Source organism: Perna viridis, chromosome 8 (genome assembly GCF_037379345.1).
Source record: "Perna viridis isolate PV_CMFRI_1.1 ecotype Kerala chromosome 8, ASM3737934v1, whole genome shotgun sequence".
Lineage (NCBI taxonomy): Eukaryota > Metazoa > Mollusca > Bivalvia > Mytilida > Mytilidae > Perna > Perna viridis.
The window spans coordinates 5,504,383-5,524,219 of record NC_142452.1 but is presented as its reverse complement, the minus strand read 5'-3'; the positions used below and the strand labels follow the sequence as shown (position 1 = coordinate 5,524,219).

Below are 19,837 nucleotides of genomic sequence, written 5' to 3'. Positions count from 1 at the left end.
GATTGTGTTGACAGGTTTATTTTACTTAAGACATAAGAGTAGTAATGACAAAATCATAATAATTTATTTAATAAATCTTGCATTCTTCATCTGCAATATGCAAGTACCCATGAACTTGTTCAAATATGGAAATTAGGCTAAAAAAAAAATGCTAGGTTCTCAGGCACTGCCTTATCCCTGAAAACCCTCCCGCATCTGCTATTTTTATTACGGTAAAATCCTGAAATCTTACATCCCTTCTGGAAATTTTCATATCCAGTCCCGAAATGACTTTTAATTAGTTACGGAATCATCTGCACACTTGAGAGAAATGTAATAAGTATGATGCGAATGAGGCTGTTATTTAACATTGATCATTAAAAATGGAAGTTTGGCAGAGAGATAGCTTTTATTTCTTGCCACATCTCATATTTCAGTAAAGTTTAAATGCCACAGAGTATTTTATTTCACTTCTCAACATCCTGCACATATACAGCATTGTTCAATTTGATGAAATATCTCCAAAAAAAAAACAAAAAACAAAAAACAAAGCCTCCCTCCCACATCAATTTTTTTTTAAAAGTGGCCTGAGAACCTAGGCATTATGTTTGTATGGCCTTAGCATAAATAAGAACTGGCAACAAATAGTCCAATCACTTATTTTTATCAGAAAAAGGAAAGATAACACTAAATTGAGTTTCTGAAACACACATATTAAAAGTGAGTTTTAAATAGGTATAAATAGAGTCAACACTTAATTTTGGTTCATAACTAATTATCCCAGTGATGTCAGTATGTCAACAATCTGTTTTCAATTTACAATCACTTTTAATGTTAAACTAATCCGAATTTTTACTTCAATTGTAACCCTTTATTTACACGTATGCCCTTTTAATTACATGAATGATTAGAAAATACACTTAACACCTAGATATTATAGATATTTGTTTTAAATGGTTGTAAAATTTAAGTGAAATCTGAAAAAAAAAAAAAAAAAAATTAAGAAAGCAGAGATAAATAAAAAGTTATAGTATATGTATATCTTTAGAATAACTAGCTGGTTAAGGAGCAAAAGAGAAAGTATAGTCAAGTAAAGTGTCAGAATTTTCGACTATATATATAAACTAGCGAGCTTACAGCGGGTATATAGAATACAGGGTCCTGTAGCGACATCCGTTTAGATTTCTTATCTGCAGTTTTCCCTACCACAGGTTTGCCTAAAGTGTCCATCTTGGGATTAAATCCCCTCGGTATGATACGTAGTAAGGACATCTTGCCTATCATGGCGGTGTGTTTAATGTTGAAGTTGTCTACAACAGTACCTTCACTGTCTATCAGCAGTGACATCTACAAAGTAAAAGGTAGATTACTCTAAATACACAAATAGTTGCATATTTGAAACTTTAATGATCGATTTTTATTGATGAGTAATCAGTTACTATATTTACTTCTTGTTTACTAGACAGTAACAATTCAAAAATGTCTGATATTTATATGTCTAACCATATAGTAACCTATAAGTAATTGTTGATCAGCTGCTTAGTTATGTTGGGCATTTTACAATGAAAGAAAAATGAACCAACATATTGTATTTCAGATGTGTTTGTAAGGCTTTAGAAATACATTGCCTTGCTAAAGTACACATTATACCCCTTGTTTGTTAACATGTCATTCAGAATTTAAAAAAAAAAAAAAAAAGAAAAACATTAAAACATTTGAGAAGTGCAATTAAGGCTTTTCAATTAAAAGATCAGTCAAATGTATCCATGGTTTTTAAACCTTCTTTTAAAAAATACTAATTTTTCACAGATTTCACCAACTGAACTTATTTGCAGGTATCAATTTTCACAGTTTTAAAAAATGATAAGCATTGTATAGTATAATAAATCAATTTCACTGGTACCATTTTTTCACTTTTTTTCTGTCTACCACATGAATAGCGAAAATTTATAGGTTTACATTACATGAGCATAGACTGACAGAGGTAGATACATATAATAACATCAAATTATTCAGCCTGAGGTTAAAGCCTTACATCCAGTATTTCTGTCATACTATCCATTATACTACTATAGAACTGTCTCTGAGATCTGATAAAGGTACAGATACAATCCTGTAGCAGGTTAAATGATAAGCTGTACATCTTTGGTAACTCATCCAGGAGCTGGGCATTCAAAGCAAGATAGTTACTTTTAGCGACTTGGACAGACTTCTCAGAGCCCTGGAAAAATAAATATGTGGAGTTCAAACACATTGTGATCAAGAAGAATATTGTTCTAATTTGGCCCAATAGTTTTTGTTTAAAACCTTTCATGTAGAATAACTCCTAAAATTGTTAAATAAAGTGGTTGTACACAAGATATTGTTATGTTTTTGTGTTATATTTTTAAGTAGTAGTCTTTATTAGAATCATGCAAAATCTGAAAAATGTGATACACCCCAAAAAAGCTACATATTTTTATTTTTGTAATTAAGTTGTTTTATGGGTCTATACTATGAAATGTGTAATTATTCATTCAAATCTGCCTGCTCTTAGGAGATAATCGACATTGAAAATACAGTAGATTCTATTGTATTTGAGCATCATTTACAGAGTTATCTCCCTTAATTTTGAAATCTACAGTGCATTCTATATAATTTTTATCTCCTAAGAGCACGGTTATATGAAAAACCACGTTTATTTCTGTTTACTATGACATTTCAAACAAAATATCAAAAATAAAAATATGTAGGCTTTTTACCCATGAATCACATTTTGCATGATCCTTAGCTGGAGTGCTACTTAAGTATTTTGCTATCAGTGATAATCATTAGTTCCTTCAATCTATTTGCACTACCCATTTGTACTCTATAGTACGTAACAAGGAACATAGGTACATTGATCATCATTACATAATATATTTTTATTATGTGACATTACACTATTTAGCATTAATAAAATAAATAATTTTATCACTATGAACAGAATTTGAATTTAAAAAATTTTGTATCAGAACACCTGAAATGAGGATTTAACCAGAGACAAAATAATGTGCTACAGTATAAATGTCATATGTGTGTCATTTTGTAAAGATATGTCTAAATAGGAGTTGTCTGAAACTCCTGATCTAATTCAGCTTGTATAGGAAAAGGTAGTCACCAGTTTTTCATATTAGAATAAGTTATATTTGTAAAAGCTGCTTTTTGATCTGTGTACTTAACAAGTGCCACACAGTTGTCTATATAGTGTGTCCTAAGAGACCTTTGGTGTTACTGTGAAAGTACTATTATTCGTGGGGTGCCAATTTTCATGGTTTTCATGGGTAGGCAAAATCAAGAAATATTGTTCCTACCAAACAGGAGAATCCCAATGATGTGTATACTGAAAACCTCAAAACCACGAATACAATAATCCACAATAATTGGTATTCACAAATTAAAGTACCTTCACAGTATACCATATCCATGATGAAAAGGAAAAAAAGTTACTTTAAACTGCCAAGAACACCACAGTGGCCAATTCATAACAGTTGCTCTTATGTCTGACAAATTAGTTGATTAATTGTGGTTTTATGTCTTATGACAGGCATTTCAAGTATTTAAGGATGAGAATATTTTGTTAATTGGACTGATCCTTCTTTGTATTAATCTAACAGACTGAGTTAGATCTTTATTGTGCTAGCTCACAGACAAACCAGATGTCATGTTTTCTCCAGCTTAGCTAGATCTTTGTTGTGCTAGCTCACAGACAAACCAGATGTTATGTTTTCTCCAGCTTAGCTAGATCTTTATTGTGCTAGCTCACAGACAAACCAGATATCATGTTTTCTCTGGCTGAGCTAAATCTTTATCCCCTGTATGCCACATGTTTGGCAAAGAAGCATGCTACCACAAAACCACAGAGGAAGTAAAAAGAGGTTTAAATCTGTTTTTTTATATATATACACTGTACCTTTTCTTCCTTTCTCTGCATTGAATCAAAGTCCAGTAGTTTGTCAAATCTCTTCTGTATAACTTTATTGGGACCATTAAATAAGACAATGAGTTTATTGAGTGGTGCTATCACTACATCTTTAACTGTGGAGGTCTGAAAGAAACAGTTGCAAACATATTATAAACTCATCTTTGAACTTCATTTTACATTCCAACATAAGTATAAGACATTTGTCAGGATTGTACAGCTAGAGCTATAACAATCATATTTCAACTAAATCAGATTTTAAATCTATTTGTTCCTTTATGAGTCTGAAAAAATTAAACTGAAATGTCAGCTATGTCCTGTTTAATTCAGAAATAATGTATGCAGTTAGGAAGTGATTGTTAACTTTTAATGCAAATACACAGCATATTTTATAGGAGTCTAAAATATTCCCTGAGACTTCAGCAATATAAGTTTATAGTGCTGCATTATCAACTAAGTCAAATCTTATTCAAAAACAAATAGCTCTGTCCATCATATCAAAAGCTTAAATCATATTATGTAGTAAATGAAAAAATGTCTAAAAATAGCTTGTTTTTCTTCTAATGACCTAAAGGTCATAACTTACACCTGAGGTGATATACCAGTCAATAAACAAAACCATAACTAGAGAATTTAGAACCATTGAAAAATGTTAGGCTGTGGGAAACATTCCATCAGTTTTTCACAGAATTTATACACCAAATTTTTTGTGAATTCAACGCAGAATACAATTAAAAAAATCAATGCAATGATTTTGACCAGGAGATGTCAACATCTTAACAACTTTGAAACAATGAAATGTTTACTTCACAGTAAAACTGCATTGTCAATACATTTAACATTTAATTCAGCTGAAACAGGATAGGTTGCAGTATAAAATAAATCAAACTTACAAATTCTACAAGATATTCTTGTTGAATGACTTGGTAGACCTGTTGGTAGCGTTTAATTTCAGGACATGGTTTATCATCATAGTAATCAGTGAGGTCAATCACAACTCCTTCATGACAACTGAAGGCTTCCTGTAATATAAAGGTTTATCATCATAGTAATCAGCGAGGTCAATCACAACTCCTTCATGACAACTGAAGGCTTCCTGTAATATAAAGGTTTATCATCATAGTAATCAGTGAGGTCAATCACAACTCCTTCATGACAACTGAAGGCTTCCTGTAATATAAAGGTTTATCATCATAGTAATCAGCGAGGTCAATCACAACTCCTTCATGACAACTGAAGGCTTCTTGAAATATAAAGGTTTGTAATTTCAATCATTAAAGGCATAAGTTTCACTTGGATTGGAGCAAAGTATGCAGTTCGTGAGTTTTAAAGTGCAAAAGTTGGTGTATGTCCATTGTGGTTTTACACATGTTTCTATATGTTTTGAAACATATGAAAACACAAGTTGCAACTTTCTGGTGTAGTCCAACATGCTGAACTAGATCTTAATTGTGTTAGCTCACAGAAGTAACAGCTCACAGGTAGGCATCTTACCCAACTGGACACATTATTCTAACTCTAAGGAAACCAATCGTCACCCTAAATACAGTGTGATTGGCAGAGAAGCAATGAATACCAATTCAAAAGTCTTTAGTGTGACACGGCCAGGAATGGTTAAATGGTAACAGTACACATAATTAGTTTATAACACTAACATAGTGGACATTGTCAAAGTCAAAAACAAGGATCATAACTGTTAAAATCAGGTTTGAAAAAACAGAAATATATCAGGTTTGATAATAGTACTCCTATCAACACTGCTCAGCAAAGAAGTGATTAGCATAGTGAAAGTTTTTCCTACAAAGAGGAGCTTAACTGATCAGTCCTGACGTTTACACATTTTTAAAGACAATTTTTATGGACAAGTCTACACCTATCCTTTTCACTGTATATTTATCTAATAGATGATGAAGTCCTCATAATGGTAATGAACATTAATTTAGTTACATCAGAAGCACCAACAGCCTGACTTCAATGTTACAGTAAGTTACATCCATTCGAAGTTTAACAAATCTATGAATTTAGTGCAGGCTTAATGACTGAATAGTTCCAAATAAGAAAAACAAATTGAATGTAAAGTGAACTAATTTTGTATCCAAATAAATGGAATAACTCGGCTCACAGACAAGTTGTCCAAAGTGTACTAGAACTTGGGTTGCCATCAAAAAGACCACTCTAGTTAAAAACTTTCTGTTACAGATTAAACCTGCCTTAAATTACCTGTAGTTGATCCACATAGGTCTGTACATTTTTAGTGAAGAGTTTCACTGTTTTCTCCATCTCTCGGAACTTGGTTTCAACTTTATCAAAGTCTTCATCTTTTGTCTAGAAAAACCACGATACACCTACTTTTAAGTCTATATTTGATTGGTTGATTGATCATCTGTTATTTGCTATTGTTATAGATTACTGAGAAAATTCTAATTCTTGTGATTAAAATGAAAATATTTTTTTTAATACTTATTTACAGCATGGTTTAAATACTACATCTCTATACAATATCAGGTCAAGCAGACAAAAAATGTTTTACCTAACAAGTGTTTGAAATCTTAATCATTACATGGATCAAATGTTCGCTGTTAATAAATTTTGATAATTCACTGTGTAAATTAAATTCTGTAATTTCACTCTTTGACTTTCCTCTGTTAAAATCTCACAACAAAAATATTAATCTGCCTATAAATTTCATGTCCCATAAAGCAACAAATTATTAAGAAAATCTATTGAGTAAATAGGATACTCCTGCTTTCCTTCTATTGAATAAATAGGATACTCCTGCCTTCCTTCTATTGAATAAATAGGATACTTCTGCAAGAAAGTCTATTGAATAAATAGGATACTCCTGCCAGGAAGGCTATTGAATAAATAGGATACTTCTGCCAGGAAGGCTATTGAATAAATAGGATACTCCTGCCAGGAAGTCTACTGAATAAATAGGATACTCCTGCCAGGAAGGCTATTGAATAAATAGGATACTCCTGCCTTCCTTCTATTGAATAAATAGGATATTCCTACCAGGAAGGCTTAAAAATTTAACTCAAATATGGAACTCGTTTAATCTGGGCATTTTTCAGCACTCTTGATTATATTTATGTTATTTTCCTATTAATACATGAAGATAAAAGAACTTAACTTATTTTTTATGTTTTGAGAATACTAAGTCTTACACTCAGTTACCTGAGGTGCAATGCCAAGATTTGTGGATAACCTCCCTTTAAATCTGCTTCCTTTCTTCTTCAGTGAATGTAGTGTCATTTTAGACAACATGTCACCAAGAGACTGATCCGTTTCTCTTTTGTATTTATAAACTGAAATCAAAACAATTTAAGACAACTAATGAAAACTCTCTAAGGAGGAGGCAGATCTTGGTTTTCAGTGACTGAAGAGATATATTTTGCATAGTACTGTTTTTTAAAGGAAAAATATGGCTTAATGTACGGTAAACCCGTAAAAGTTATACCATTACTTTACACTATGGAACACAAATTGATACAAAATTGTACATGTTGATTTAAAAGAATAAAAAATCCATAAAAAATAATACATTTATAGTACATTTATAACTTTAAAATAAAATATTTTCTTTTTATTTATTTATGTTCCACTACAATTTTTTTTAAAAAGTTTTGAGACTACAACCATGGAGATTTTTCCATATGAGTAGTACAAGTAAAATTGTGCATGCTTAGTGTCTGTGTAAATTACCTCCCATGAATTCTTTGATCATGTAAGCTAGCTGAATGTGTATTGGTTATCAATTCATTTTCATTCTGACATTTGATTCAGTACAAACATTGTAAAATGTAAGACCAAGTGTGAACATTGTGACCTTAAAAATGCATTAATTCTGTCATGTTGTGTGTGTTCACCAAATTAAAAAATTGGATATGGCAGAAGTCTAAGGTTACATGTACCTAAGGACACAATTATGTGAAAAAAAAATACTTCTCCAATTAGAATCAAAATAAATCATGGAAACTCCATTTTATCATTATTTTACCATGGGCTGATTATTTGTGTTAATACTTAACTCCTCCCTATTGTTCAGGGTAAAATAATTTGACCAGCCCATGGTAAAAAAATGACAAAATGGGGTTTCACATCTGTGATTCATTTCTTAATTCAAACATGAATAATAAAACTTTAGAATGCCAAACTTTTAATCAAAACTTGGGATTCATTTTGTTAAACATAAATAAATCCCCCCTATGGTTCAGCATTTGTACATCTTATATTTTGGTTCAAATTCCAAGATTGCAGAAGATACTGAGCAGTTGATAAAGCAAAGGGAGAGAATCAAGACAGTGTATACTCCCTAACCCTAACCAATGCACATCTAGAAATCTTCTCAAAAGTAGGGAAACTTACTACTTAAAAAAATACTGACAGTTTATGACATGATTACATAGTGAATAAAGAACTTAAGCGTTATAATGAACATATCTACTGATAAAATAAAGTCACTAACATATACAAGTTCTATTTTTTTCTAAAAATAATTTAAGATCATAAATGCCTTTACAATTTAGTGTTGTAGGTAACCATGTCAGAACAATTTCAAAACACAACAGTTTGTTAATGGAAGGATGTACTGTTTGTAGCTTACCCAGATCTTTTCTTCGTTTGTACTCATTAATGGCAGTGGCTACATCTGTCATAGCATTGATACCATTCAGTATCTCCACCTTGTCTTCGTGGCTATCCTCTGTTGACTAAAATTTAAGTTATAATATACATCACGAAATTGATAAAACCAGTGTCATTAAAACATCATGTATAGTAAAATACACATTGTCACATAAGTACAATAAAATAAATAAATAAAAATGTTCTGTTAGGAACAGTCTAATACTACCACAGAAGACTGTGCCAAATTATGATAACTTGAAAAATAATTTCATATGGATATAAACTTATAACTCAAGTTATATCTAAAACTAAATGTCTATGAACAATGACATTAACTGTGATAATTACAGGATCACTATACACGACAGGATCACTATACACGACAATATCACTATATAGGAAAGCATCACTATATACCACAACATCACTATGATCACAAACTAGATGACATGTGTCCATAAAAAATGTATACAAGATACAAATAACAGGAGGTGAAACAATAACTACAAAGAATGTTATACAACTCATGATGTAACAAAAAAAATCATCATACAAATTTTATTCACAGAAAGGATTCAATGTTTGTAATTATTTTAACAGACACAGTGAAGTCAGCCTCATACCTTGACCTACATTTATAGATCAACGGTTAAGGAAAACTATTGACCAAATTACATGACAAACACGATGACTTTTCATTCTGTATTGTCAACTTTCATTTCATCTGTGGCAACATCCCTTCAGCACCTGCGTATGGAGTTTTCATATCACAACTCATGTTATACCAGAGCTTGCCATAACCATGCAGACTATTTTACTGGCCTAGACTTCTAGCAATTAGGCTTCTGGCAGAGGGTTACGTTGCTATAAGATTGAAGTCATCATTACAGAAATTTTATTGATTTCATTATGAACTTGTGGATCGTTAAAGTGTATTCATCTGCACCAAGAGAACTGATTTGTTCAATGTGTCATAGTTTTCCTTTTCTCTTTTGTCTACCCTGGACTTGACTTTTAACTTGGCAGGTGTTTCTAGAAAAGTAGAGAACCCTACTGATGCACCTGGTCCATGCTCCCAGTTTTTAGTGGAGTCCAAGTTTCTCATTTACTTTTGTTACTTAGTATGTGTTATTTTATGTTCTTTGTTGAGTGTCAGCTTTCTATGTCTAGTCATTGTCCCTGAATTACATTCTTTTGATTTCCACTAGAATCTTCATTCCCTTGGTTACTCTTTAAAATCTCAACAAAATTACCAGAAGTTGAAATCCTGGCAATAAAAGTTAAAGACTGAAAAAAACAAAAACATTTCCAAACCTTACTTGTTTATGACGTTTGCAGAAAGGAACAAATATATACAGATTTTTATTCTACAGAACAATACCTTGATTAGTTCGTTCAGTAATAGGGGATATTTCAGAATTCTCTGGACTGGTTTAATCAATAAAGCCTCCAAATCAAACACAACAATCTTGCCTCGTAGCTCGTTTAATTTCTTGTCAAAGTATTGTTTAATGGATGGATCATCATAGTACTGCAATAACAAAACATACAACTTATTCATGTGAGAAATGTGTCTGTGTCTACAAGTTGTAAACATTTACATGTATAACGATGTTCCCTACAGAATATTTACTATGAATGCATATCACTTTGTTTATACTCATTGAGTCTTCATACACACAGTGCCATATAAAATCTGTGAAGCTCTTCCTAATGTACTACATTGTATTACATAAAGGAGTTATAGGTAATGATTGTGCTAGAAGTGTAAACTGTAAAGAAAGGAAAAAGTTATTGTGGCTTTTGCAGTTTCATCAAATCAATTATTTCTTAAATCCAAACAATAAAATTTGGATTTTAAAACATTAATACTGTAGGATATCCATCCTTTCAAGAACTGATTCTGTAAGAAAGCATTGACAAACCATCAAAAATCAAACCTTTGGAATATATCGTAGTAGATATTTCTCTGCCCATTAGATTGAATATATTATCCTAATTTAACAATACTTGAAGCAGGTATGATGCATATTGTACAATATCAAGAATGAACAATTTTAACCATTGTAAAAATACTACAATAAGGGTTTTACCACACATAGGTTTATATTTAACAATATTTACCTTTTCTAACACAGCAATAACTTCATCATGATTCCTACAGTATGGGGCATAGGCATTCTTCATATCCTCACATAACTGGGTAAAACAAGGACCTATTAAAATATACATGTACAATATAAAGTTCAGAAATAAGTATAAATAAATCCAACTTCCTTCATTTACCAATTAAATTATTCTGTAGACACTTTTTGCCTAAGACCTCAAGCATTTTATCTAATTCACATCACTGTTACAGTCAAATGAACACACTGTAAAGTGATTTTTTCAGTATAAAAATCCATCATTGGTTCAAAGGTACCGATGAAAAAATGACAGAAACATACTACAAACAATTTACAGAAAACATCACTTATATATCTATTGCCATTGGAGAACTTACCCAGAAGCTGCTCTTCAAAGTCCTTGCCATTGACAGCATTCTCCAGTAGTGTGAGTAACCTTTGTGACACATCAGCTACATCTTCTATGTTACCAAACACAGCTTCTACATCAACATCAAAATGCTGAAATAAAATGTGAAAATAGAGAATTAATGGATCATTAAATGATACCATCACATAAAAGTGAAAAAAAGGGGGTTGGCAACATGTTCAAAATGGTGTAACTTGAAAACTACATTTTGAATTTTGCTGAAAATTGAACTTAACCTGTATTTCATGATACCTAACAACTGCACAAAGTTTAAAAAAAAAATCTATTGATCTGTTCTCAAGTTATTATCTGGAAACTGTCAAGGGACTAACAGAGAGAGACAGGCACACAACTTTTCAGAGGGTATCACATAATACCTGGCCAATTTGTATGGCAAGGTATAAAATAATCAGCATGAGATCTGACTATTAAAGTATTGAGATGTATTATTTTTATTACTATGTTCTATAAAGCAAATATAGTAATATTTTCTTTAAGTTATGAATAAGTAATATGACTTCCTTAAATCACCATAATTATAACTCTAGAAAAAATATTTTGAACTTATTTTAAAGGAAGTTGATAGTTTCTTGATATCACAAAACAAACAACTGTGCTTAAGCACATAAAATGACTGTTGCTTTCATCTGTGTTCAAAGCCTCTTTTTCTTTAACAAAATTCAGAAAACAATGAAAGACAAGTTCAACAATTCATCAAGTTTTAAATATCCCTCAACCTTTTTTGAATTACAAGTGGACTAAGAGATAGAAGGTAGTTTACCATACTATGGTTCAGTCTAACTATGTTACAGACTTATATTTCAGTTGTGTTTACATTTACATTACACCCATCAATACTCCCCTTATTTGCAACGTGTATCTACTAATTACTCCACTGAATATTGGCAACAGATAGTATTAAAAAGATATATAAATCCTATAAGTCATCCAGGAGGTTATTCAATTAGTAAATCATATTACAATAAGTGTATTAATTAGTTGTCATACAACATTGTCATTAAAATGTTTACCTTGTCAGATGTACCAATAAATGTCTCTATACACAGATGTAAACAATGTAGAAAATCTCTCTCTGTCTGTATTAGTTCTTCAATCACTCTCTCCCTCTTATCTCTCCTCTTCTTACGTTCCTCTTCTGCCCTATTTTTGTCCTCCTCTCTTCTCTTTTCTTCTTCTTTAAGTCGCTCTTCCTCTTCCATTTGCTTTGCCACTTCATCCAGTTCAGCACTAGGAAGAACTTTGTGAAGATTTTCTGGAAGAGATTTACCTTCATTATATTATTGCACATATAAGTATTTTTATTTTCACTGTTTTGGATAAACAAGTATCCCAAAATAGATGTATAAACACTATAACATACGAATGTCCTTACCACAAAACTTTGTACTGCACTTGACAGAATCTTCCACAATAAATGTGTTTACAGTATCAATTTTAAAGATAGGTGGCTTAAGTAAAAGATATTTGACCAAGTTTCTTATTTACATTGGGTCGAAGCACATGTCTGTTAATATAACTAGTTCCTAAAAATTATCATTTAGCCAATAAACAGCAGAATATGCTGGTCATTTATAGTCACAGGTACGAACTACCTTATCAACTGACAGAGTAGATAGTATGAAAAGTTATCACAAATGGCTATGTAATACCTTTCTTAAAAACTGCCAGTGAATAATATCATTACAAAGTTTTAAGATTATAAATAATATATCTCCTGTATGTTTACAAGGTTTAGTCAATGCTTGAATTTCTGAATACTTTTTCAAGAAACAGAAATACTTTCATCCTTCCTTTATAGAGGAAAAAGAGCTTTCAGCATGCAACTGCTGGAATATAGAACTGCTTTTTCTAAATGGAGTACTCTAAAACCACAAATTTTACACTCAAAAGGACTAAGTTTAGAGTATTTCAGTATCTGGTAAAGGATTTTATTCTGGCTTCAGACAGAAAGAGAAAATGGGTGACAGTTTGACAAGATCCCAATGAAGTAAACAATAATACTGGCTACAATATAGTTTTGTTACCTTTAAGACTTTCTAACTCCATGGTGAGACCATCTATATTGGCAGTATAGAACTCAATATTATCATGGCTCTCCGGATCATCATCTCTCTGGGAGAACTCTAATTCTTCCTTACATTTCTTATATTTCTATAAAACAAGATCAGTTATTAAGACAAACAATCGCCTTATAGTAATACGAGGTTCATTCAGTTAATATAAATCAACCAGTCATAGCATACATTTTGTCTAATTACAAGTTAAGGGATCATTCAATATACAATATAAGTGGGTATATTGGAGAGTTTAAACAGATTTAATATTCAAATTATGTTAATTTCGTCTATGTCTGGGGATATCTTATTACAAAATTCATTGAATCAACATGTAAGTTCAAATATACATGTTGTAAAATAACAAAACCAATCAGTTTTTGTGTTCTTGTTTATTTTTGTAAAGCATTTGCACTTTGACTAAAATACTCCAACATGTTCAAAATAATGCTTAAGCATGTTTTCTATAGATTGCAATTATTGCACAATAATAAAATAATAAATGCTTACCACATTCAAACAAGTTTTCATCTACTTTTGGTTTGATTAAAACATTTAATATGAAGTATAAAAATGTTGTCATCTTATCAATTTAACAAGTTAAAATGATAAGAACAAATTGTAGTAGTGATCTACGATTTTATGATTTCTTTTCTTCATGCCACAACAATTTTGCTAAAATGAACAATTTTTGTTTTTTTCTCACCTAAGAAACAACTCCTTCATAATCTATCTATATCAGACTCAGCAATAAGAACTGTAATGCAGCATGCTTCGTGAAGTGGAATAACATTATAAAGATTGTAATTTTGTTGCAGCCTATAAACCTTTAAAATGCAATTCTTTGTTTAAAGTTCTGCATACTGGGTATTACCATTATTAGCACTTTTAAAAAATTTTTTGGAAGTTTGCTATAATTCCTTTCTATTATTTTGTACAGAAACTATCTTCTCAAATTAAAAAGACAAACAATGTAATTAATATTTTAAAAAGTATACAGAAACAGGATAAAACTGAACTAGGCCAAAAGATCAAAATCTGTGTTTAAAAGTTAGTTACAATGTAAAAATATGCACACTGTACCTGTACATGTATAATGTATTAAAACTAGAACATATCCTTTTAGTCCATAAAATAGTCATTGAAACTTGGAATTAAGGTCATTAATTAAAACAATGAAGAAATATTACAGCTGCTTCATAAGTCAGAGACTCCAGGAGTGGTTAGTTAGTCAAAATATATAGTTTTGGAAGGTTTTAAAAAGTACCAATACACTTTAATGAAGATTTATAGGGTTCATTACATGTATATTTCAAAGAAATGATTCAAGAACATGCCAAATAATCAGAAATGGAAAGTGTCCTTACCACTACTATATATTTATAGCAATCTTTTCTTTTTTTAATTAATGCCTGTAACATTTGAAGTTTTGCATTATTTCACATGTATATCCTCGTTTGTTCTCAGTGTTCCCATGAAGAGCTTTCAGTTTCAGTAGAAGAAACTTGTATATGGCATAATACTTAGTGAAGGTATTCCTCTTTCTTGCATGTCAACATGTTTTAAACATACATGGACTTTTTTTTATCAATTTATGTGAACAAGACTGTGCATGATAGACAGACAATATCCATACTATGATATCTAGTGATTATAGATATTTCAAGAGATTTCACATGGAATTTACAATACTTAAACTTGTAAAAAAAAACATTCAATGTATGCATACTATATCAGTAAAGCAGGGGTGACAATTTTATTGTTTTATAAAAAAAATACATTTTAGTTTAATTCTACAGGCTTCTTATATAAGTTCAGTATATTTTAAAGCATGATATAGATTTATTCAAAGCCAAAAACTCATAATAATAACACAGACTGACATGTACTGGTTTTGATGCCATTGGAATGTTAGGGCAACAGTCCTGGTCGGGCATAATGGTAGTTATTTACCTGTAAGTCTGTTTCTACTTCCTTGATCCTCTGTTTAAGATCCTCAATAATCTCCACGTTGGTGTCCTCTATTAAACACATAGTAATCTAATATTTGTAGTGAATACCGATAAAAAATTTTTAAACATTTATTGTTTGATGCAAAATAAACTACTACCTGTCATTTTTATTACTGTTAATATGAAACAGCTACACACAAAAGCAAGCCTACCTTTATGTATGTTCATAACTTACCAAATTATATACATGTAATTCAGGATGTAATCTATTTTGCAATTAAAAAATCCTGATAAGCCAAATCATTAAAATAAGTGTTTCCCATAAACAATACTATAAATGTCATATCACATTTTTCATACAATGTAGATAAATTGATAAAATGCTGGTTCATGCATATACATGTAAATAAATAAGTTCATCATTGTCAGATACAAATGTATACTACTATGTGCAATGTACATGTATTACCTAAAAAGATGTACCTACATATACATGACTTCACATATATGCATGGAGAAATCAGTATATTTTAGTCTAAAACCTTATCTCATATTCACAAAAGCTTAATATTTCCATTTCTGAATATCAAAGTGAAAATAAAACCAAGAAAATCCCCAATTGGTACTACATACCTTACCTTTCACAATATTTAAACTGTTTGATTGATGCTTTAAATATAGGTATTACACCTACAGTTTTATTACATATATGACATTACAAATCTATCTATTGATATATATATATATAACACCTGTAATACCAATAAAGACCGGAGAGGTATTTTGTAATTTGTAATTACCTAAGAGGAAAATTCAAATGTCAATGTGTAATGACAAGTTAAAGAATCCAGTTGTTTTATATACTAAAAACAGCTTATGAATGTACTTCATGGATATAAATATCAATAGTACATTTTTATCAACCCTTACCATGTGGGAACCGTATCTATACCGTGATGGGCTGTTTTCTGATTTTTGGGTTCTGGCAATTTTATTTTTAACTTTGGAAACCACAATTTGATTTCATATGCAAGCAGAGTGAATGTGCTTTGAAAGGAGGCTATTTTATACAGAGTTTGATAAAAAAAAAAATAAGGACTTGACAGCTGAACAAGAGGTTATGAGTTAAGGAGGCCACAAAAAGGTGTGAATTTTTAGGGGTAGGGCTCAATTATCGACCTGTAACAACAAGTGAATGGATCCATAGTGTTTCATTTCACCTGGTTTTTATAGAATTATGATGTCTCTTACCACTATAACCCCATATACATTGTACTAACCACTTTCGGTTTTAGGCCAATCTGAGTCCAAAATTGCAAAAAAGCCTAATTTTTTTCTCATGACTTTCCACTTATGACTGTAATGAAAAATGCACTTTGGACACTGTCTTACCCTTGGTAAACACCATATTCTGTGTAAAATGACCAAAAATCATCAAAAATGACCATTTTCAGGCAACATGCATACCCATTTTCACGCACATGCCAACAGACCCTCCCATCACCTCCTCACCCCATCCTGTGATAACCTACCTCTAACTTTATAAAACAAATAGCATCAGTGCCATGATGCAACTAATTTGCATATAATTTGCATAAGTTTACAAAATTTGAAATCTAGACATTTTTTTCAAATTATTCAGCATGATGAGTGTTAATCAAAATTAATGTACTTGTATCACGGTAAAAAAAAAGTTCTGGCCACTCTCCATACATTTAAACTCTGATCTAGATATATTTCAGAGAGCTGTATCATTACTTGAATCTAAATTTAATAGCAATAATTATGTTATGTCTAATACACATTGTAGTGGTGAAAAGATCCAAAATTAGTGTCCCCTGAACAGCAGACAGAATATTAGACAAATACTAGAAACATATTTTTTTAGTGATTGCTAATATTCCCTGATTCTGTCAAGTGAACATATACATGGGTATTAATTTTCTCTCTTTCCAAAAAAAATTATTAGTACAATATAATGTTGAAATCAATGACGAGGGTACTATTTTTCATGATTTTCAGTCAATCATGAAAATAACGAAAATTGGTATGTTTACAGTACATGTACATTGTACCTTGCACAAATGCCATGCAACTTTATCATCATATGTATATACATGTACAAAGTTTAGGTAATAATTTCCTTAAGTAACAATATGGAATCCTGGTTCTATGGCAGACATATCATGCATTTCATGACAAGAATATTTGACTTATCAAACAAATCCTGTTTTGTACTAGTCTGACATGCTAAGCCAGACCTATTAGGTACTAGTACAATATGGCAAGCCAGACCTTTATTGTACTAGTACAACATGCCAATCCAGACCTTTATTGTGCTAGTACGACATGCCAAGCCAGACCTTTATTGTACTAGTATGACATGCCAAGCCAGACCTTTATTGTGCTAGTACAACATGCCAAGCCAGATCTTTATTGTCCTAGTACAACATGCCAAGCCAGACCTTTATTGTGCTAGTACGACATGTCAAGCCAGACCTTTATTGTACTAACACACTGAAGCAAAAGCCCACAGCATGTGACCACACTCAGATACATTATTCTGACTTAAAACTAACCAGTCATCACTCTATACCCTTTACATGTAAATCCCACGCCTGGTGGAGAAAAAAGTCTGTGGTTATCAATTTTAAAGTTTTTGGTCTGACTCAGTGGTGGATAGAATCCACAACTTCCCAGTACTCAAGGCAAGCACACTACCCTAAATCACCAGGTGGTTGATCGTAATTCTATACATGCAGGTCATCATGACTCGTTTAATCAGTTTTCATGGATGCATTTCAAATTGTATAAAGGGTTTGACATGAATGATCCCCTCTGGAATGATGACCCTGGAATCCAAATGATGGACCATAAAATTTGTGTTTTATGCAGATACTCAATAAAAACTGAAATAATGTACAAATACATTTAGCACTTAAATTATTTTTCCAGAAAATTTGTGAAATTGGTATTAATGTTGCTTTCCAAGGTGTTTCAACCTGTATTGGACTATTTGTTCAATAGACTAATTCAGATATTCAACTTCCATCCTCAAAAACAATTTTGGCCCGCCTCTGCATACTTATGGAATACATTTTAACCAATCAGGAATGCCACAAACAATAGCAATCCAGGAATGCCATATAGTTTCCATTTGCTTATAAACATCAACTTATTGGGAAAAAAGACCTACCATAGACACACTGCACTTGCATTGTATTCCCTATCATATCAATTCTAGTGGGAAATTTTTAACATATTCAAGGAAGAAAGAATCATGTACAATGTACATTGCCTATATCTTTGTCCCAAACTGGGATGATATAAATTAGTAAATCAATTAGTGAAGTGCAAATGGCTGACAAAATAAAATCTTTAATTTGTTTATATATCAAGAAATGTACATATATACAGTGATTTACAATGTACACACCAAAATATTTTTTAATAAATTTTCTGTTTCAATGATATTTTGGATTAAGTACATGTACATGTATGAAATCCAATACACAGATACAAGTACTTCCTCTTCCTAAGTACCACATGTCAACTTATGAAGTATGGAATATCTATCCACATTGTTAAGCATTTTAATTCAGTAATTGCTTAGTGTTGTACAAAGGTTAAATCTGAGTAGATATTATAAATGTTTTGAATCAGATTATGCAAGAAGTACATTGGCAGGCAAAATGGCAGTCACAGCCAAAGCACATTGGCAGGCAAAATGGCAGTCACAGCTAAAGTACATTGGCTGGCAAAACAGCAGTCACAGCCAAAGAACATTGGCAGGCAAAATGGCAGTCACAGCCAAAGTACATTGGCAGGCAAAATGGCAGTCACAGCCAAAGCACATTGGCAGGCAAAATGGCAGTCACAGCCAAAGCACATTGGCAGGCAAAATGGCAGTCACAGCTAAAGTACATTGGCTGGCAAAACAGCAGTCACAGCCAAAGAACATTGGCAGGCAAAATGGCAGTCACAGCCAAAGTACATTGGCAGGCAAAATGGCAGTCACAGCCAAAGCACATTGGCAGGCAAAATGGCAGTCACAGCTAAAGTACATTGGCTGGCAAAACAGCAGTCACAGCCAAAGAACATTGGCAGGCAAAATGGCAGTCACAGCCAAAGTACATTGGCAGGCAAAATGGCAGTCACAGCCAAAGCACATTGGCAGGCAAAATGGCAGTCACAGCCAAAGCACATTGGCAGGCAAACTGGCAGTCACAGCCAACTTTTCAACACTTACATGTACATGTACATAGATATCCTATAAACTTTTATTCTTAATCTTATTATTCAAGTTGAAATGCTATAAACCAGCTGAGAAGTTAAATCAAACTGCATTTAACACTAGAGGTTTTTGTTCCTGTGAACATGGGAATTTTAGTTTTTTTAATATTACATGAAAAAAAGTTTTGTGACCACCCCCATTTTCTATTTGATATCTAGAAGAATAACAGATTCATGTACACATGTACATGTAAGAGTAATCAAGGGAACAAAGGTTATAGTGGAAATCAAAAGAATATAATCCAGGGACAAAGACCAGACACAGAAAACAGGCATACACAACAAAGAACATAAAGTAACTAAAATCATACATACAAAGTAACAAAAGCAAATGAACAACTCGGACTCCACTAAAAACTGGGAGCAGGGACCAGGTGCACTGGTAAGGTAAGCTTTCTAGAAACAATCGCTCATAAAGAGTCAAGTCTGGGGTA

The 19,837-nt window shown here is 31.9% G+C and overlaps 1 protein-coding gene across 4 annotated transcripts in view; it reads right to left on the bottom strand.

Moving 5' to 3' along the window:
- LOC148609067 (dynamin-binding protein-like) overlaps positions 1-19,837 on the bottom strand; it is a 35,875-nt gene that overhangs the window by 6,624 nt on the left and 9,414 nt on the right. For 2 of the 4 annotated variants that reach the window (XM_088542273.1, XM_088542272.1), the window contains exons 4-17: positions 15,112-15,179; positions 14,526-14,570; positions 13,129-13,255; positions 12,115-12,356; positions 11,052-11,175; positions 10,673-10,764; positions 9,930-10,079; positions 8,526-8,631; positions 7,097-7,227; positions 6,140-6,244; positions 4,813-4,941; positions 3,911-4,045; positions 2,015-2,200; positions 1,117-1,326 (exon numbers count right to left, since the gene is read on the bottom strand). In XM_088542273.1, coding sequence (XP_088398399.1) covers positions 1,117-1,326; positions 2,015-2,200; positions 3,911-4,045; positions 4,813-4,941; positions 6,140-6,244; positions 7,097-7,227; positions 8,526-8,631; positions 9,930-10,079; positions 10,673-10,764; positions 11,052-11,175; positions 12,115-12,356; positions 13,129-13,255; positions 14,526-14,570; positions 15,112-15,179 — 1,850 coding nt within the window. The remainder of the gene's footprint in view (positions 1-1,116; positions 1,327-2,014; positions 2,201-3,910; positions 4,046-4,812; positions 4,942-6,139; positions 6,245-7,096; positions 7,228-8,525; positions 8,632-9,929; positions 10,080-10,672; positions 10,765-11,051; positions 11,176-12,114; positions 12,357-13,128; positions 13,256-14,525; positions 14,571-15,111; positions 15,180-19,837) is intronic. The other 2 variants (XM_088542275.1, XM_088542274.1) reach the window with 2 other exon arrangements.